The 21,884-nt window shown below is 40.6% G+C and overlaps 1 protein-coding gene and 1 long non-coding RNA gene across 3 annotated transcripts in view; one reads left to right on the top strand and one right to left on the bottom strand.

The window, feature by feature from the left end:
- LOC117196481 (uncharacterized) overlaps window positions 1-21,884 on the bottom strand; it is a 349,791-nt gene that overhangs the window by 193,708 nt on the left and 134,199 nt on the right. The window lies entirely within an intron of this gene.
- Window positions 1-21,884, top strand: part of UST (uronyl 2-sulfotransferase) — a 300,409-nt gene that overhangs the window by 150,437 nt on the left and 128,088 nt on the right. For both annotated transcript variants that reach the window (XM_049695384.1, XM_004263732.3), the window contains exon 3: window positions 11,132-11,287. In XM_049695384.1, the coding sequence (XP_049551341.1) occupies window positions 11,132-11,287 (156 nt within the window). The remainder of the gene's footprint in view (window positions 1-11,131; window positions 11,288-21,884) is intronic.

Here is a 21,884-nt window from a genome sequence, read left to right as displayed (position 1 = left end):
GTAAAAAAAAAAAACAAAAACAAACCACAATATCTGTGAAGCGTAATAAAGCAAATCACAGTAAAACGAGGTATGCCTATGTATTTTTCTTATTATTTGAATTGGGTTGGATTTTCTGTTACCTGCCAACAAAAGCATCCTTACTGATATATGGAGATAAGACATAAAGCAATCACGGAAATCCTTAGCCATGTTCAATGAATTGTTCGTAGAGGCTGCAGCTCCTCAGTTTTCCTGCCTTGTCTTTCTAAGCCCAGTGGGCATGAGGGGGCAATGCTAGCAGTTGATGAATTTTGCATGGTGCGTTTTCCTTGCATATCACACATGCAGCGCACACACCCTCCTGAATGTGAAAGATGCCAAGAAGCCAACTCTCTGTAGCCAAATGAAGCTTGGAGGGCAAGAAAGTTCCTTATCGGTTCATACCAACAAGAGTTAGGTGTTTTGGCAAAGGGAGAATGACTGAATTAAAGCAACAAAATTTCTAGAGATACCCAGCTTAAATGTCATGCTCTCTGTGAAACCTCCCCTGAGTCCCCAAGGCCAAGTTCATCACTCCTTCTCCCTGTTCTTGTACCATATCCCTGGCAGGGCACTTGCCACAGGTGATCAGAGGAGGTGGTGCCAGTGGTTGGTTCACTTGCTAGATTGTGAGTTCACACAGGGCAGGGAACTAGTTGTAACCTTTGTCGTATTCACTCATTGAACAATGATTTATTCTGTATCTACTATGTGCCAGGCATTGAGCTGTATTGAAGATACAATAGTAAGGAAAAGCAGATGTGTCCCTATAGTCATGGAATTTAGACTCTAATCCAAGACAGATAATCAGATCATCACAATAACCGATTAATTTCTTGCCATTAACCAAATGAATGGCACTCAGTACTTATCTGTTGAATTCAGTCACAGTATTTTCAATATTCCATAGAGTCTCTTATCCTCCCGGAGGCTAGCCTAAGTTCATATTGTGGGGGAAAGGCTCCCAGGGACAAGCAAGATTCAGCCCCAGTATACAAGCTCTTTTCAAGCCTCTGCTTACATTTGCTTGCTGATGCCTCATTGGCCAAAGCAAGTAACAAGGCCAGGCCCAAGGTCCGTGTGGGAGGACGTTATACTCTTCATGGCTATATAGGCAGGTGGAATTGGTTGGGGGCAGTTACTGCCCCAATCTGCCACACTATTTTAAAGTGTGGTTTATGTTTTGAAAAGCTTAAACTCAGACAAGGAATTCAAACGATGGTCATCTGAATCCAAGAATAAGGTTCTTGCTCCAAATTCACACTCAGACTAAAATTTGATTCAGACATTTTAAACGGAAAAAAATGATATGGTTCACAATGAGCGATGAATCTAAGGCTTTGGTTTTAAGCATTTTACATGGTGCCTTGATGAGAAAGAGGAGTATTGGCAACCCAGCGTGGCTGGTCACAGAGCATTTGTACCATTTACAATGAGGGCAGTCTTCCCTTGTGAAGCCTGTCGTGAGAATATTTGACTCTTCTCCCTACCAATAACCAAAGGAGACCATTCTAAACTGACTGGTTGGCCCATCCCAGCAATACCTGCTATAAATTAGGACATGTACAATCAGTAACCACCACTTCTCCTCTATTGCATTATAACAAATGAATTTTTAGATTAGTTTCAGAGTATAAATTCTTAACTAAAAATAAAAATAGGACAGTTATAAATAAATAAAGCTTAACTTTAAGCAGACTTTCTAATCTTAAAGGTCTATATAAAGTGTCTATGCATGTTTTATTTGAAGAAGTGTGTGATTAAGAGAAAATGTGTTATAGATCTGAATGGCAAGTTAAATGAAGTATGTGGGTCTGGTAGAAAGATTATCAACCCAAAGGCATCTACAAAATTACATATTCTAGTTCAGAAGTTAATGTATAAATCACTTGAATTGATTAATAATCGTAATGGAACAACTCCAGATCTAAAACTAATTTGAGGACCTGAGTTCTTCTCTGTTCTTACTGGGAAATCTGCAACTCTGATTCCCAGAGTTTTGTTTAATAAAGACTTTTGGATCACTGAATACATAGCACAGAAGAAAGTGCCAGAGATGGCTAGAATTGGTCCAGATTTACTACAACAACAATATTACTTATAGTGCCTTTGAGTGCAGCATATAAGGCATATACACATGCATGTACACACACAGAGGAAGATGAGGGTTAAATGGATTGCCAAACCCATATTGGGTTACTCCATTTCGTTTTGATTATAAAAACCGTAGAGAAGGTTTAAGGGACTCTTAGAAGAGTGGTCAGAGGTTTCAAACACAAGTGCAGTAGGGCTACCATATGTATTTGGAAGCACGGCCGAGTCCTGTGTAAACACTTTGAAATATTCCTTCAGGATGTTTTATCCTCTAAAACTTGCGCATCCTCCCCATGGCATGTGGACTTCATTTCTCTTTTCTGTCAAACATGTGAGTATTTCCTGACTTTCAGTCCAGGGGACTTTCTTCACTTCACCATACTTTTTCTTATGTAATATAGCAAATAAGGGTGTTTCAGGGAATTCCCTGGCGGTCCCGTGGTTAGGACTCCATGCTTCCAGTGCTGGGGGCCCGGGTTTGATATCTGGTGGGGGAACTAGGATCCCATAAGCCGCACAGCGCGGCCAAAAAAAAAAAAAAAGGAAAGTTGCAGAATATGAGTGTGAAGAAAAAAATTGATGAACTTCCCTTACAGTCTTAGGGAACAACCAAAGCAGCATCTTCTAAATAATAAATATGACAGCATTGGTTCTAAAACAACGTTTAATAGTATTTTCATCCCAACAGTTTGTCTATTTAATAGACAGATATTTATTAATTATCGACTATGCACATTCCAGGTAGACCCAGTCTATCAGAGGAATAAAACAGATGGATTTGTAAAGAAGTTATAGCTATATTTGTCTTTCTGTAGATAACATTAGACATGGAACTGTTTCAAGTAGGAGCGGGGGAAAGGAGAAAGCATAAGGTTCAGACTTGGCAAGGCTTCTGGAAGAAGATGGGTTGTGAATAATTAGAAGATACAAGGATGTCATTCGAGAGTTGCAGGTAGGAAGAGCTTTCCATTCAGGAGGTGGCAATGAGGGAAAAGATAGTTCTTTAACGGGTCCTATGTGTTTCCTCCTCTAGAATGGAGGAAATGAGCCTAGGGGTCTGGAGAGTCGATGGTGATTAGAAAACAGAGATGCATCTGTTAGAAGACCTAGAATGCCTTGACGGGCAAAAGCCAGTGAGAATCACTGCTGATTTCTGGACAGCACTGCTGGAAGGCTGAGCCCTGTACAGACTTCGGTGTTTGGGGATGGTCTTAAAAAAACCAGAAACCTCGAAGTGACTGAAGCTGTAGAAGGGAGGAGAAAGCATAAGAGGAGCACAAAGGAAGGTTTTTTTACATGACAAGCCCAAACAAGGGTGGGACATGTACGGAAATGCCAGAGGTTCCAAGAGAACCGTGAATGCCCATGGAGCTGGAATCCGTGTCTGCAGCACAAATTACTGGAACTGTTTTTTCTGTTTATTTTATGAATACATTTGACAAGGAAAAATGTAAAAATCTTGTGTCAATTTTTAAGGCGTTTCCAGGTGATATCTTGATAATATAGATTGAAATGAATCATTTGATACCCTCAGAAGAGAGCATCACTTACCGGGTTTGAACCCAGCCCTCCCCTCTTACTGATGAAGATGCTGAGGTTCTGAGGTGTGATGGGACTAGCTCCCGACACCGCAGTGTCCTCGGAAACTTTAAAGTAGGGATTCGCTGAATGGATTTGAGCTGCTCCAAGTCCTGTGGACCGTGGACACCAGAACTGTCCCTGAGTTCAAGCCTCACAAAGCCCTGGCCGTGACCCTTCCCAGCATTGGCGTGAGGAACCGTGGAACGGAGATGCTGTGAAACCACAAAGTGAATTTTATTCCTCCAAGAAAATCATTCATCTTTAGCATAATATTGGTACTAAGGGTCGAACGCTCTGACAGTGTTTAGTATAAATTTCAGTCAACCTACACATTCAGTTACCCAGCACACCTGTTCTCTAATCATTCTAGGCGAGTAGGCACTTACCATAGTGTAAGCATATTGGTCAGGTTGATCATGACTTTGAACTATGGGTGGGAGGCCAGTGGCACTCCAGGGAGACCCAAGGAGGACATGAGAGTGCCTTTCACCCAGACTCTTCTCCAGTATCATGCAGGCAACCCTCTCCCCACCTTAATCTCCCGTCAGGCTCTATGGAACCACCCAGCAGCTTAACATGGAAGGCTAGGAATCCTCTACAAGAGTAGTTCTTGGAACGGACCTGGAAGTAGTAGGTTCTCAGGGGAGCTCTTAAAGCCAGACCCCTGACCCTCATCACCCTAGACTTTCTGTTTCAGTTGGTCTAAGAGTGGAGCCCAGAAATCTGGAGTTTTAAAAGTTCCGTAGGTAATATATATAGCCATTTGGGAACCACAGCTTGTCACGTACTGTATTAAATATCATTTTGCAAAGACTTAAAAGCAGGATTGATGTTCATTCTTCCAATAAGACCAGTCCACAGAGAGACCTATAATCATGGACTATGAAAGTCTCGGTGCAGACCAAGTTCGCTTTTTACCTAAAAAGTCTTCTTTCCCCGGCCCATTTCAAACCTGGGAGAAGCTGTTGAATTGTGGACGTCATCTGGTGGTATTTACTGTTGTGCTTAGGATTTTGGACAGACTTCTGTTTATTGGGCACGCTCCACACAAGCCTGTCAGGCCCTGGGGATTTGTGGCATTTGCAGAACTTACAAGGCAGGCAACATAAAAATATATAATTCATAGAGTGAAATATTTTGGAGCTCCCTTTGCTTTTACAAATTGGCCATAAAATAGAAACCACAGACATAACATTCGTATAACCATGGTTGTCAAGAATGAAGAATCATTTGGGCTGGGGGGGTGAGGGGTTTTGTTGTGTACGTCTTTATAGGACACTCAAAGAAAGAGGAAGTATTCAAAATTTATGTGCAAATGATAATAGGAACATTAAAGTTGAGATGCCTGACAATTGGCAAATATCTGTTGAAGAAAATAGGGATTTGAGGTTGATCTTAACAGGTCTTTAGGCATCTTTTCACAGTTGTTAAGTTTACCATTTGCTTGTCTTGATAGACATTTCAAGTGCATTTAGGATTTTATATATATTTTACTATGACTTATTGCTTCCTGTTTTTTCCTTTCCTAGTGAAGTGGGTCACAATATCCAAGGCAGCTGTGACTGCCTATGATAGATTAGGGGAAGGAATAAAGGGAAAACTATATCCTTCTACTCTTCTCCCATTAGCTGCTCTGACACTCTGGGCTTACATTAGCTTATAAAATCTGTCCAGAGGAAGGAGAAGGAGAGGCCAGTCGACTCCTGTCAGTTCCAGCTGAGGATCTGGGGATATCAGTAATGGATGAGTCATGCCCGATGATACACGTTGTGATAGTTGACTGTTGAACAGTAGCATTTAATGAGGTTGGACACGTTCAAGACATGACAAAAAGAAAGAGCATCTCTGTTGCAGAAGCCAAACTAGAGGTCATTTTCACCCTTTGATGTGGTAGTATATTAAATAGAGTGTCGTTTTGGGGCCAGGAGAGCTGCAAGCTGGGCTTTAGTTGTTACGTGCCACTTTTTGGCTTTGTCACCTTGAACATGCCAAATGATCTCTCTGGCCTCGTTTTACTCACCTAAATATAGTGCTACTATCTACCTCACAGAGTACTTGAGAGGATGAAAAGACAAGGTCATAAAGACAAGGTAAAGCTCCAGCCAAGTCAAACGCAGATTGGGCTGGGGCTGGGGGTGATAGGGGTGGGCGTGCAGGGCGGGGAGGGAGTTGGAATGGATGGATTAGTCCACATTGCCTCTAGACCTCAAACCCTGTCGTGCTGTGAATCTATGGGACAGAGGAGGGCACACAGGAGAGTCACTTAGGTGTATGAATGATGCTTAAATCATTTGATAATTTAAACTCCTAGAGAAAGGCACAATAGAGTGAAGACAATTATGCTATTTGATTCACTGTCTCTAACAAGGATTGAGAGCATTTACGTGGCACAGAGCCTGGGACAGGGTCTTTTGTCATCAACAAAAGATGACAGTGATTGGTAAAGCAGTCTTCAGGAGCAAATTTATAGATCTGCCAAAAGCAGGGATGAATCAACTTGTTGCCATTGTTCATTTTAACACCTTATCCCAAACCACCAAATCAACACATTGATTTGGCCTGACTAAATTTGCCAATTTCCAGTGGATTCCATAGGTTTTTAGAAAAGGACCTAAGGGCCCCACCCTAAATTTGAGAGAGGTTTATGTTTGTGATGGTGTATGCTGTGTCTTTAAAGGTCACAAGACTGATTCCAGAAGCTTTATCTGAAAACACAGTTCCTAGTTCTATCTTTATACTCTGTAGCTGTACATTGACATTTAAATAAATGGTAAAATTGGAGTCACGTTGGGGGTTTTTCAAACATTTTTGTAGATGTAGCTATTTTTCTCAAATATCACTGTATTATAGCAGCAGGAATGATGCAGGGATTTGTGTTTTTATATGTGTTCTTTTTAAATATCAGATATTTATAATCATTATTTGGGAGCTTCCCACAAAACGAACGAAAGAATTGGAGTGAACATATTTTTTAAAACTAACTAACCCATAACCCAAAGGCAAATAACGTCCTTAGCTATTAGCAAAAGAGAGTAGGTAGATATTAAGCCTGCTACTGTGTTGATTACCCAAGAAATTCAGGAGAAATTAAGTGTTTCCAGCTAAGGTTTCTAAGTGCCTCTGTTCTTCATCTAAATCTTCTAAGATATACTCTGCACTCTTAAAATAAAGTGCTTAACATGTGGTAACTCACATCTTCTAGGTCATCAATTTAGTCATAACAAATTCTCCCTTGCTGTTCTATGCTGGGCTAGAAGACAGGGGAAAATGCACTCACCCAATTCTTGAACAGTTTAATTCCTGAAAGAAATTAAAATTTGTGTTTATTTTGGCAGCTTTGTCACAACCATAGTCTATCCCCCAGCCCGGTTATTATGGAAAATTCAACTTACAAACACTGTTAATATCATTCTATTAAACATGAAGCCCAGTTCAACCTCGTTGGGTCATAACCTCATAAAGTAAGAACTAAATAATTTATCTGAATATCTGAACTTCTGCAGTCATTGCCCGAGAATAGACTTTTGGGGTACTCACTGATTGAACCATAAGTAAAATGACCTATTATAATGATGGTCTTTTACCCTGATGACTTGTATTAGCATTTGGTCAGAAAGCTCAGAGCTGCATTGGAAGATTCTCCTGGTCTCACAGTTTACTGGAATCACTGCATTAGTGTTAAACAGTACATTAAACCTATCAGAGCTGCCAAGAACCAGTCAATGTCTGTTGAGACCCTGTGTATCCAAGGCATTTTCTAGGCACTGTGAGGGCACATAATAGAACATACTGACTGGCCCTAAGGAAACAAAGTACTGCTCATTTAAAAAAATATATATATATGAAGAATTATATCAGAATGGTACATGACTGGTTGCTAAGTGAGTGATATAAGTATTATATTTTACTCCAATGACAATTAGCTTTGAAACTCCAAATTTACGAAATGCTGCTCTGCATATAAAACATTTTAGGAAATTAAACCTAGAATTACAAAGGCAAAAATTCAAGTTGCATACCATAGGCAAGTTTGGGGTATGTTTATGTTTATGTTGTACTATATTCTTTAGCTTTGAGCCTCTTTATGGCCTTCTGTTATGGGTGTGTGCTGAATGAAGGAATCTTTTGATTATCATTTGTTAATTATTGCTCAATGCTGAGCATTCAAAATGGAAATAATATCTTTATTGGGGATATGAATATTTAATCAGATACTTGTTATAATTACTTCTTAGTCTATCAAAATCGTCATAACTGGGCAATTAAAAGAGAAAAAGAAATAAAAGGCGTCCATATTGGAAAGGAAGAAGTAAAACTATCTCTGTTTGCAGATGACATGATCACGTATATTGAAAATCCTAAAGAATCCACACCAAAAAACTATTAAAGCTAACAAATGAGTTCAGCAAGATTGGAGGATACAAGATCAATATACAAACATCAACTGTATTTCTGTCAGCTAACAGTCAATCCAAAAATTAAATCAAGAAAACAATTCCATTTATAATAGCATCAAAACATAAATAAAAGGATTGTAAGGTTTCTACACTGAAAATTGTGAAACAAATGAAAGGAAAATCCAGTAAGTGGAAAGACATCCATATTCATGGATTGAAAGACTTAATATTATTAAAATGGCAGTCGTCCCCATATTGATCTACAGATTCAACACAATCCCTATCAAAACCTCAGCTGCCTTTTTTGCAGAAATTGATAAGCTGATCCTAAAATTCATACCGAAATGCAAGGGACCCAGAATAGCCAAAACAGTCTTGAAGAAGAAGAACACAGTTGCAGGGATTCACCCTTCCCGATTTCAAAACTTATAGCAAAGAAATAGTAATCAAAATTCTGTGGTACTCAGTGTTCATTGCAGCTCTCTTTACAATAGCCAGGACATGGAAGCAACCTAAGTGTCCATTGACAGATGAATGGATAAAGAAGATGTGGCACATATATACAATGGAATATTAGCCATAAAAAGAAACCAAATTGAGTTATTTGTAGTGAGGTGGATGGACCTAGAGTCTGTCATACAGAGTGAAGTAAGTCAGAAAGAGAAAAACAAATACCGTATGCTAACACATATATATGGAATCTAAAAAAAAAAAAAAAATGGTTATGAAGAAACTAGGAGCAAGACGGGAATAAAGACGCAGATGTAGAGAATGGACTTGAGGACACAGGGAGGGGGAAGGGGAAGCTGGGACGAAGTGAGAGAGTGGCATGGACATATACACACTACCAAATGTAAAATAGATAGCTGGTGGGAAGCAGCCACATAGCAAAGGGAGATCAGCTCGGTGCTTTGTGACCACCTAGAGGGGTGGGATAGGGAGGTTGGGAGGGAGACACAAGACGGAGGGGATATGGGGATATATGTATACATAGAGCTGATTCACTTTGTTATAAAGCAGAAACTAACACACCGTTGTAAAGCAATAATACTCCAATAAAGATGTTAAAAAAAAAAGATTCTGTGGTACTGGCATAAGGATAAAAACATATGGATCAATGGAATAGAATTGAGAGTCCAGAAATAAACCCATAAATTTATACTTAGTGGATTTTCAGTGAGGTACCAAACAGTTAAATGGAAAATAAAACAGTATTTTCAATAAATGTTGCTGAGGCAAATGGATATTCACATGCAAAACAATGAAGTTAGGTCACTAGCTCACACCATGCACAAAATTAACTCAAAATGAGTCAAAGACCTACATGTTAGCACTAAGACTATAAAACTTTTAGGAGAAAACACTGGTGTATATCTTTGTGACTTGGAATTAGGCAGTGGTTCCTTAGATATGATACCGAAAGCGTGGGGAACCAAAGAAAAATTAGATAAATTGGACTCCATTAAGATTAAAAGCTTGTGTTTTGACACTATCAAGAAAGTGAAAAGGCACTCCATAGAATGGGAGAATATATTTGCAGATCATATATTTGCAAATCCAGAAAAAATATAAAACTTAAAACTCAACAATAAAAAGACAAATAACCCAATTTAAAAATGGGCAAACGATTTGAATAGACATTTCTCCAAAGAAATTGTACAAATGGCCAATAAATACTTGAAATAAATAAGCTCAACATCATTAGTCATCAGGGAAATGCAAATCCAAACCACAATGAGATACCGCTTCACACCCATTAGGATGGCTATAATAATAAGAAGAAAAACAGGCAACAACAAGTGTGGGCAAGGATGTGGAAAACTGAAACTCTCATACATTGCTGGTGGGAATATAAAATGGTGCAGCTGTATTCAAAATAGTTTGGCAGTTCTTCTAAAGATTAAACGTAGTTACCACATGATCCAGCATTTCCACTCCTAGGATTTACTCAAGGTGAATCAAAAACATGTGTCTCCACAAAGTCTTATAGACAAACGTTCAAAGCAGCATTATTCATAGTAGGCAAAAGGTGGAAACAATCCAAATGTCCATCAACTGATGAGTGTATAAACAAGATACAGTATATCCGTACAGTGTAATATTATTCAGCCATATAAAGAGATGAAGTACATACTTCGTGCTACAACACTGGTAAACCTTAAAAACATTATGCTCAGTCAAAGAAGCCAGACACGAAAGGCCACATATCCTGTGATTCCTTTTATGTGAGATGTTCAGAATGCTACAGGCAAAGCCACAGAGCCAGAAAGTAGATAAATGGTTTCAGTGGATCAAGGTAGTGAGGTAAATGGAAGTGACTGCTATGGGTATGGAGTTTCTTTTCAGATGCTCTGGAATTAGGTAGGGGTGATGGCTCACAATTTTGTGAATGTACTGAAACTCACTGAATGTATACTTTAAAAGGGTGAATTTTATTGTATGGAAATTATGTCTCAATTTTTTTTTTTTTTTTGGCGGTACGCGGGCCTCTCACTGCTGTGGCCTCTCCCGTTGTGGAGCACAGGCTCCGGACGCGCAGGCTCAACGGCCGTGGCTCACGGGCCCAGCCGCTCTGCGGCATGTGGGATCTTCCCGGACCCGGGCACGAACCCGTGTCCCCTGCATCTACAGGCGGACTCTAAACCACTGCGCCACCAGGGAAGCCCTGTCTCAATTTTTTAAATTACTATATTTCTCTTGAGCAGTCTGCAGATTAAGTTCTGATAAAGCATAATATAACTTGCAAAAGAACACTATCATTAAAGCACATATTTACATATTTTGTTCCTAAGAAAAAAACAAAAGTAGTTTCACAATCGGTATTATAGATGGCATGAAATTTTACCAGTTTTAAGTATCAGGGCAGATGGATAAGGAGTCCAACGTTTCTCTCAAGTTATACTGTGAAGATAAATACGAGTTCGTCGCTTCCATTCTCTTGTTAGTTTCGTATGGACACTTCTCATTTAGAGAAATTGAGGGAAGCACCCGAAGTATTTTAACCCACACCCTCTCATTTGCTCTCTCGTTCTGCCCAGGCGCTGCCTTTCCCGAGCCAGGTGGTGTACAACAGAGTTGGCAAGTGTGGGAGCCGGACCGTGGTCTTGCTTCTGAGAATCCTGTCAGAGAAGCACGGATTCAATTTGGTTACGTCAGACATTCACAACAAAACCAGACTTACCAAAAATGAACAAGTAAGTTGTCTTCGCCCGTGGTTAAGTTGTACTTCGCTGCAATTCATTTGTGTAATTAGTGGGTGCCTTCCGGAAGACCCTTTGAGTCCCTAACAGATGAATACCGGAGTTATAATGTCACACTGTGTTTTTGCCAGAGTGCGGAAGGAAATTTAAGTTAAGGGTTCGGACAGAAGTCTTCAAACCAGGAAGTTTACCTGAAGGGATACTTTTATTAAGACCAATGAAGGCTAGAGTACTCCGGTCATTGTACATTCAGCTAACATTAGCAATGTGTAAATATCAGAGAGTTACACCACTGAGGTATAAATAATGCTGACATTTTGGGAGCAAAAGTAAGAAGACTTTATTTTAATATTTCTTCCTCTGTGTTTTTTCACAAGTGTCCTAAGTCTTTATGGTTATCATAAAGAGAAAACCCTCTTTGGTCCAGGAATTTTGTTGGTTGATGGGGACATGAGCTTCCTATTATGGTAAGTTCAAGGGATCTTGAGTCTCCAAAACAGCTTCTGGCATATTCACTGGTAACAAAAGAATTACCCCATTTCCCAGGAATAAATCTGCCCTCATACAGCTGAACCATACAAGGGTCATGCTGGTGGTAGTGTAGGGGTGCTAGGTTCTGCCAGGAAGCTGTACAGACAGATTCTTTTGTAAGCTTACACGAAGTAGCCTTAACCATCTCCATTGAAATACTTCGCTAATGCAGAAAAGTTAGGCCTAGGGCTCCCACAGTCATTTTACAGGGTCAAGTTTGTTAGCCTGCTCTCAGAAAGTTGCTTCGGTCCCCTTAGGTATTTAGGTTGAATGGGTAGCCACCACTGTAAGTCAGGGTTCTCCAGAGAACAGAACTAGTAGGATGGAGATACATTGATAGATAGATAGATAGGAATAAAGAAAAGGAGATGTACTATGAGGAGTTGGCTCATGCAACAGTGGAGGCTGAGAAGTCCCACCATCTGCCATCTGCAAGTTGAAGGCCTAGGAAAGCCATTGGTGTAATTGAGTCTGGGCTTGAGTGTGAAGGCCTGCAAACCATGGGAGCCGATGATGTAAATCCCAGTCCAAGGGCAGAGGAATGTAAAATGAGATGTCCCAGCTTAATCAGTGAGGCAGGAAAAAAATCGACTTCCTCCTTCTTCCACATTTTGTTCTGTTCAGGCCTTCGAGGGATTGGATAAGGCCCACCCATACTGGGGAGGGAAATCTACTTTACTGAGTCCACTGATTCAAATGCTCATCTCATCCAGAAACACCTCACAGATACACCCAGAAATATTGTTTAATCTGGGCATCCCTTGGCCAGTCAAACTGACACATAAAATTAACCATCACACCACTCAGTGACAAGGTAAGTTTGGGGAATAAACAAGGTATATGGCTGAGTGTCAGGTTGAGGCCATAATTATGGGAATTTCCACCCATGTCTGCTTCTTTCTGAGATAATCTCCACCTTTGAGGCATTCAAAATCTCACACACAAATGGAATATGCAATCAGCCTTCCTGTCTCTCTTATCACGGGGGATGGTAGGACTGTTTTAAGTGCATAACACAGCCAGCAGTACTTGCTATAAAGCCTGTATGTTTAGTGTTGTCCACAGTATAGAGATTAAAATGCCCATTCCTTTGGAAACTTCCATTAAAGAGTCTCTGAGTAACAAGTCTAAATAGTCATTATCAATCAGCAAAAAATATTTTGAGATTACCCCTTGCAGGTTCTGTAGTAAGTGCTCAATAGAAAAATTATATTTGGTGACATTTAAGGATATCACAGTTTATCAATAATTTTCATAGGGGTAGGTTCTCTTTGATTTCCTTACCTTACTGAAGAACGAATAAGATTAGGGCTGAAAGAGAGTGACTATAATAAATAGCCTACGCTATTGCAATTTTATTATAAGTATAAAATTTGGTTTTCTTTTGAGTCTTTGGGTTTGCTTATCAGGTTAGACTTAAATGTTCCTATGTGTGGAAACTATGCTCAGTTCTTGAAGCCTAACAAAACACAGTAACTGGATTTTAGTTCCCACTGCTGAAAAGTCTAACGACCCAGAGGGAGCAAAGTAACAAAAGTATTAGACCCTGAGATGTTCAGGAAGGCCCTAGAAGAGCAAGCACAAAATATGAAATTTAAATATACTGTGGGATTTTACACAAATCAACCTACTTTGTTTCCTATGAGGAAATGTCAAGGGAAGAATTTAGATTAAAAACGAAGAATAATTTACTAATGGTGCATGAATTGTTAAATCTTTTAGAAAGGGTTAAAGCCAAAGTCATCCTTCTTCTCTAAAATAGAGGTTAGCTCTCATCTGTTTGGAATGACTGGCCTGTCTAGAAGCCAGGGAATAGACTAGACAATCTTTTAAGGTTCTTTCCAGCCCTGTGATTCTGTGATATATTTATACAACTTCTACCATAATCTGTGTATAATTAGTTGAAACATTTCTGATTCCTGTGGTCAGTGTGACCTAGAATATATTTCATTACTTAGTTATTCCAGATTCCTATTAAATTATAAGGCAAGTTTTAAAAACTTAAGGGAAAGGTAAAGATATGGTAGAAAAAAAACAAACAATTTTGATATATTTAAAAACAAACATAAGGATAGTGACAGTTGCCTCTCTGCAGCTAGACGAGTAGGCTGTGACATACAAGGAGAGCCAGGAAATGCCAGGACAAAAAAAAACAAGTTTGAAGTAGCTCAAGAATGTTTAAAGAAACTCTTTTTCTTTGTTACGTGCATCCTTTTCCTAAAGTTTCAAAGTGCATGAAACAAGCAAAGAAAAAACTATTATTTTAACCTAACATATTCAAGAAATAATTTGTGGTGTGAATAGCTCCTCTTCTTGATAATTTATTAAAGGAAAAGGGGGTAAGTGATTTAGGAGACAAGTTAGAATTTTATAGTCAGTGGTTCTCAACGTTAAAGAGTAGAACTCTGAAAATGTGTTTCCATGGAAACACTGTTCTCTGGAGTTAATAACAATTCTGCTTCAGGTGCAGTACGAGTTAAACAGGCTCTTGTGGGCTGGCCCGGGACTCTCTCCACCATGTAGAACATTTCTTTTATGAGAAAATGTGTTCCAAGTTCCAAACTACTGACTTACAAATGAACTTCAGAAAACTATCCACATATAAGGCTGGAATCATCTGTACCGTTGCATTCATACACAGTGGCATCTCTCTGGGCCAGAGTCAAATTCACACATACATTTCTCCCTGGAGGGTAGCTGTCATCACACACACACACACACACACACACACACACACACACACACACACACACACATCCCCACACATCCCCATTCAGTACTAGATTTTAAAAATCTATTTAATGGGATAAGACACTGAGGGATTATTTAAAAGGAAAGAGAACACGAAAGACAGCAAATGTTAGAATGTCTATAAAAATCCCATTACATCTGCCCTTATAGAAATAGAAATGCCTTTGAAGTTAATATTTTAGAAAACTCTGCCTCAACAGAAGAACATGGACAGCTGGTGCTGGCTAAATGTTGGACCTTTGCAGGGCATATAATGCAAACCTAGGATGACATCATTTCATTTACGCTCTAAAACCGGATTTCAATTTCTTGGTCTAGTTTAGATAATTTCTTGGAAAATGGAGATTATGTACAATCTAAAAGATAAAGAACTATTTTCCAGAAGACATGGGGCATGATTTCCAAAAGACTCATAACCATCTTTGTTAATGGTCTGACCCTATCTTTCAGAACATTGCTCTAAAGATAACAAAAGTCAAAGTGTCACAGGCATATCACAGACATAAGAGTTCAAAATTATTTCATTCCTGTTGGAGAAAGGCAAAAATTGTTGGCATATGAGCCTAAAAGATGGAGAAAGCAAATACTTTTTCTATTTTTATTTATACTGAAGCTACTGAGGATTCCAAATTGCAAACAGCACCTACTCTGTGATCATTGTTTTACTTCATTATTTCATTTAACTCTTTTGGGCCTAAAACTGTACCAGTGAGTGAGTATGATTTCCTATTTTATGGATGAGAAAACTAAGACAACCAAATGAAGTCACTTTCCAAATATAATAAAATGACTATCCATGGTACCTGGACTTGAACTTAGGCCCTCCCGAATCCAGGAGCCATTCTCCTTATGCAGTGGCTATCTGCTCTGGTTGCACAGCAGAATACCCAGCTGAGCCTTTTGAAACATATAGTTGCAGTGGCCCTTCTCCTGGAGATTCTAGGGTAGAGTCCAGAAAACTTTTGGTTTTTTTTTTTGATCAAGTGCCACGGGAGTTACAGAGTTAAGGATCCCTGTCAAAACCATCATATCAGCATTTCCCTAAGTGTGTTACTGAGTATCCTAGTCCCCTAAGACACTGAAAAAAAAAAGAAAATACCATGATTCAATAAATTTGGGAAATGTTGTCCCCTTGTCCCCCTCTAGGAAAGTCATGACAATTATTCACATTTTAAAGACTCTGAGGGGCTTCCCTGGTGGCGCAGTGGTTGAGAGTCTGCCTGCCGATGCAGGGGATACGGGTTCGTGCCCCAGTCCGGGAAGATCCCATGTGCCGTGGAGCGGCTAGGCCCATGAGCCATGGCCGCTGAGGCTGCGCGGTCGGAGCCTGTGCTCCGCAACGGGAGAGGCCACAACAGTGAGAGGCTCGCGTACCGCAAAAAAAAAAAGACTCTGAGAATTCTTTCAATTAAAAACAAAATGAAAAATCTGTTTAACCAGCTTTCACCTAGAGTTTCCCAGTCTTAGTTGGCCAGGGGACTCCTTATGAGTGTTTGTGGCTCTCAGTTGCATCCCACAGAACTCTCACAGTTTGGAGCTGGTGGACCAACCTACATGGTTCCATCAGCCATATCAGTAAAGGCTACTCTTTCACTATAAACTCCACATCTGCTCTGACTCTGTTCAACAGCCATTCAAATGACTAAAATCTTGAAAAGTATTCAAACGGTAGAGGAGACAGAGCCCCTACGTCTGTGTGCTCTAGATTGCTTTAGCCTCTTGGTCGGAAACAGAATTTCTTTATAGTGTTTTAACTTCCCTTCCCCACTGCTCTCACCTACTGCAAAGTCCAAGTCTGACTGTGACTACAAAGCATTGCGACTCGAGAAGAGAAAGTGCTCCTAAATAAACCGTGTTAGATTTGGAAAGGGTCTTGGGGCCACGGGGATTCCTCCTAGGCTTCCCTAAAGCAGGGTCAATGGCCTCTGTTTAAAGGCAAAGGTTCACTCATTTGTTTTTGCGGCAGGTCTCGCCATTGTTTCTTTATCCATTGTGATGTATATTCATTGGGGACCTACTGTTATTGGTGTATACTGAGCACCAGACAGCACACTAGATGTCTGTGCATCTTACTTTAATCCTTTAAGCAACATTATTAGGAAAGTATTATCACCCTCTTCATAGGAAAAAGGAAGTGCTCAAGAAGAATGTGGGAGAGTAAGAATTGAAAGTGAACTGGGGTCAAATCCTGGAGAATCTTGAATGTTAGGCTAAGGAGATAGAACATTATTCATGGGAAGTGGGAGGTTAATAAAAAAATTGGTTCTTAACTATCAGGGGCATCAGAGTCTTCTTGGGAGCTGTTTCACAACACATATTTCTAGGTCTTACTACAAAATACTGAGTTATATACTCTTAATGGTGGAGCCCACATATTTGTATCATGGGGGGAAAAACTCCCCAAGAGATGCTCACGCACAATTCTAGTGAAGAATCATTGCATGAAAGCCTCTGATTATTAGAAAGTTTTCTCTCTATTAAGGGGAATCCTCCACTAAGCAAGAACAATTCCTCTTTTACCTGAGAATCCCTCAAAACTCTGAAGACATCTTATTTCCCCTGAAGTCTTATTGAGGGGTATCTCCTCAGAAGCCTGCACATTTATCTCAGAAGCCTTACCCTTGCTTGAGACGTTTCGGAAAAGTCTTCTTAGAATGGCCCTCAGAGTTTCCTGACTTTAGAGTAGGAGGGATGTGTCCACAGGCATGAGAGGTGCTCCAACCAGACTTTGGAAGCAAACCAAAAAGATGAGCTGAGCCCGTCTCCAGGCCACAGGGCTAAGTTCACCCAGTTCTGCAAGCGAGGTCTTATCTTGTAGTCCTATAGACAAAAGCTGAGTCTGCTAATGAAAACTCAGTGGAAAGAAAAGCGGGAAAAGAAAGAAGCCACAAGGCCTGAGAAATTAAGACGTTTTCTCCTCTCCTTCCAGTTGTAGCCATGAGATTGATTTTTCTCTATTCAGATGCAGCCTCTTAGCCTTGTTCGCATCTTTGCTCCCCCTGGTGGTCTTCTTCTTCATTGCAGGCATGTGTTGCACTGACTGCACAGCCCCAAGCTGAAGGTGGGAAGATCATCCTACCTCCTGCAAGAAGGGCTTCCTCTTTACAGGAGGAAGAGGGGGAGATAACCTGAGCCCACAGCCATCCTCCTGGCCTCTGAGGTTAAAGGACCAAGGAGTTCTCCTCTGAGCTACTCCTTATTTGGCTTTACTGTGTGAAAACATGCTTTTCTTTCATTTAAGATTTGTGCAAAATTATAGGGCATCTAGTTGTTCACGAGTGACACAAGAATTCAGATCAGAGTAGGGTCAATACTCTGCCAGTTACCGCTGCTGAGCATTTCCCGAAGAAGTCTTTTACTAACCAGCTGTGTTTGTAGAACTGCAGTGTAAAGGTTTTCTGCTCTATCATCTCAGGCAGTTAGGTTGAGAGCGAAAGATTAAAAGCTACTGCCTGGCATATCCTCTGCATTATAAATTCTGTTTGATTCATGCCTCTTTTTTTAAACTTCAGTTCTGTCTCATTCTCAGATGTGCTGTGATTTAACTTCTGCGTTTAGATCCATTCCGTTACATAGTTCTTTTTCTTTCTTTTTTCTTTTTAGTATTTTAAATTCATTCCTGGCTTGTTATAATATACTGTTTTCCTACCTAGAACTTTAAAAAATATTCTCTCTGGTATTTTGATTCTTCTTTTAAAAATTATTTTTAATGCATTTCCACCTGTTAGAACTTTCTTTTAATTTTTCAGCCCATCACATAAAAGGTAGAAAATTCATATCCCCGTAAACCCTCTTTAGTCTCCAGAGTTGTTTTGCTAACCGACCCCTTCCTCCCATTTTAATAGGTTATATATAGATTGAAAAGCAGTGGGAATGATAAGGAGATTGTAGCTTAGTGATAAGTAGCAGGAATTTTGGTGTCAGACAGACTTGGATTTGAATCCTGGCTCCAACTTCTTCTAGTGGTGAGACCATAAGCAATCTATGTAGCCTTTCTGTGCCTCAGTTTCTTAACCTGTAAACTCTGGATAATAATACTGAACTCACGGAGTCGTTTGAAGATGAGATGATGGTATGTGTATAAAGAGCATCTTGATACAGTGCATAGCCTGGGAACCACTCAGTAAATGGTAGTTTGTTTGGTGTTGTTACACCCTAAATGTTGCAGTAGTAAAACTGTTAACTCCACGTGACACCACGGTAATGAAGGCACATATCTGGCCCAGAAAGGCTGAATTCATTGCCTTAGTGCTAATTCTGTCTTCAGGGAACTGTATATTTCTTAACTCCAAAAAAATTTTTTTAAAGAGGGTACTTCGTTGCATAAACAATTATGGGTAGGCACCTGGGCTTGGCTTTCTGGGGGAGAAATAAAACCTGACCACAACCCTCAAGGAGTTTTCAAGCTGGTTCAAAGCCAGCACTCAAACTCAGCGATAATGTAACATAAACAGATCATGTCCTGGAAAATTGTCAAAGTGCTGTGGGAAGTTAAAGAAGGTAGTGTCATCTCTACCCAAAGATGTTCGAAACCAAACCCATTTTCCCTCACTTGTGGAGCCTGATTGCTTCCTCCTGCAGTGTTCCCCGTCTCCACCAATGGGTGCTACCACATGTTCAGATCCCAGCCAGGACTCTGAGAAGGAAGCTCTGTTGACCACACCCTCTCCTTCCCTTCTGCTGCCACAAGGCTCAGCAGATTCCCCCTCCTTAATGTACCCAAATCTCTCCATTTATTTTCACTTCCATGCACTTCATTCTGTGGTTCTGAAACTGTTAAGCCGTAGACTCTCCTGGTGGGCTTGTCAAAACGCGGATTGATGTGCCCCACCTCCAGAGTCTCCTAATTCCGTAGGTGTGGAATGAGGCCTGAGGATCTGCATTCTTGTTGGACACATGTCCAGTTGATGCTGATGCTGCGGGTGTGGGACCCACACTGAGAAGTGATGCGTTCATGACCTCATCATTTCCTGTTGGGATTACTGCCGCCTTCCCAGCTAAGCTTTCTGCCTCTCTAAACCTCACCCTCTTTTTCTTCACGTTCTCCACCTGACCTTAGATCTGAGAGAAAAAAAATCCTTTCTGGCTGTGGACTGCCCAGAGGATAAATGTCAAAATCCTTCATGTGACCTGCAAGACCCTCAATTACCCAGGTCCTACCTTCCTCTCTAGTTATCTACTGCCTTGCTGATCCCATGCCGGACCTCCTGGCAGTTTTAACGTCCGTGTCATTTTTGTGTTTTGTCCTTCGCATCCACTGTTCACTCTGTCTGCCACGCTGCGAGTCCCTTTCTTCCCTTGTTAACTCCTATGCGTCCTTGCAAACCACTTAGAAACACCTCCGTGGGGAAACATCACCTCTCCATCTGCAAGCAGGGACAGGTGCCTCACCTCCGTGCCTTCTACCCCATGGTGATTATCACATGATGGTCCCTGCCTGCTCGTCTACTTCTCCCCCAAAACTCTGAGCTTCCTGAAAGCAAGAACCAAATCTTCTGTCTTTATAGCCACAACCCGGAGTGGCACATCGCCTGACAGAGTTGGAAATCAACAGATGGTGAATGAAAGGAGACATCCAGCAAGGCTACTGGGAGGAGGCGAGCATTTCAGCCAGATGTAAAAGTGATTAGGATTTGGACATGCAGAGAGAAGAGGAAGAACATTCTATAAGAAGAATCTTGAGCCTGAGCTTGGACATCAGTCTTGGACATGGTGTGAGGAAGGAATACGGAGGAGTCTAGTTTGGCTGGCCACAGGATGTGGGGTCTTGAGAACCAGCTGAGGGAGATAGTAAAGACAGAATTAACATGACTCAGCAAGGGATTGAGTATGGGAGTTCAGGAAAGACCCAGATCAAATGTGAGGATAGGGAGAGTACCATTAACTGGAAAAGGAGTGAAGATGGGCGAAGATCAAGAGTGTGGTTTTGGCCAGGGTGGATTTGGGAACATCATTAGGACACATTCCACTGTCTTGTCTTTATGTGTCTTCCCACTGATCTTATTCAGGTTTTGATGTCCAGGGCTTAGTAAGCACCCAATAAATGCTGAATGAATGAATGCAGTGGATTTAAAATAAAGGCCAGCAGTGGTCCTGCATGAGCTAAGGAAAAGGAGACTTAGTTTCTTTGATAATTTTAGGTAGTGCCATTGCCACCCATGCAGATGAGAGTGGAACGAGAGAAAAGGCAGGCTGCTGGCAGCAATGGGAAGACCAAGAGGGAACTCAGGTGATGACCAACGGGGGCTCAGGAGACCCCCTTGTCACTAGACATGGGGAAAGTTAGCGTTTTTGAAGACCATCATGTGATACCGTGAACCTGATGTCTTATGGTACCTCACGTGGGTTTTCCTATTTGGTGTGTGGGTCAAATGCATGAGAGCTGAGATGTACTCTCTGACTTCCCTGTACTAGTGCAATAAATGCGAGCATTAGTAACCTTTATTCTTTGTTTAAAGATATGTCTCGAATGAGTTATGCACTGTCACTGCTAATCCATTTTTCCTCGTGAAATAGACAGCTTTATGACTATTATGACACTGTTTTCATAATCTAACCACTACTGTTCTTCCATTAAATTTAACACATTGACATGTGTTTAGAGAATGTAATATAATGTTGAATATGTGAAAGAAATGGGTTTTCTTCTGACCTGTTTTTCCAGTCTTGTGCAATGCTAGGATGCTTTCTCATATTATGTGTGCAGAGAAATGTCTGAAGAAAAATCATCTAAAGATTAAAGCATTAAATGGGCTTTATATTAAACATCCACACGGTTATGCTTCTAAGCAGACATCCTCAGAGATCAGTTACCTTTGGTTGCGCTTTCAGATTGTTACCTTTGGTTGTGGTTGTGCTTCCGAATCGGTGATTCTACTGGTAGATCAACGAAAGTCAAAATTTACAGCATGAAGGAAACCGAAAGTTTTATTACCGAAAACAAGCTCTGGGGCATGCAGGGGGGATGTAGAGGGTAAACAGTAGATAAAAAGGCAGGATTCAATTTCCTTTTACGCTCAAGCTTGGGGACAGGCAGACCATTATTTACCCGTGCCTGCCACTGACGAACAGAAGCACTAGTTACGAACTGCAAGTCATTTACTTTTAAAATTCAATTTCATTTCTTCAAACAGTCCTTGTGAGCAGGAATATCTAATGAAAGGGTTTAGGTAACGACGTCCTCATGTAACGATCTGTAAGTCATGCACTAGTTGGAATTAATTCATTTAAGAAATATTCATTGGGCATTTCGGTGTATGTCAGCCCTGAGCTGGACAGGAGGGAACACGGCAGACCAGGTTTCCTCTCA

Source organism: Orcinus orca, chromosome 12, assembly GCF_937001465.1.
Source record: "Orcinus orca chromosome 12, mOrcOrc1.1, whole genome shotgun sequence".
Taxonomy (NCBI): Eukaryota; Metazoa; Chordata; class Mammalia; order Artiodactyla; family Delphinidae; genus Orcinus; species Orcinus orca.
This window is presented reverse-complemented; position numbering and strand designations above follow the sequence as displayed.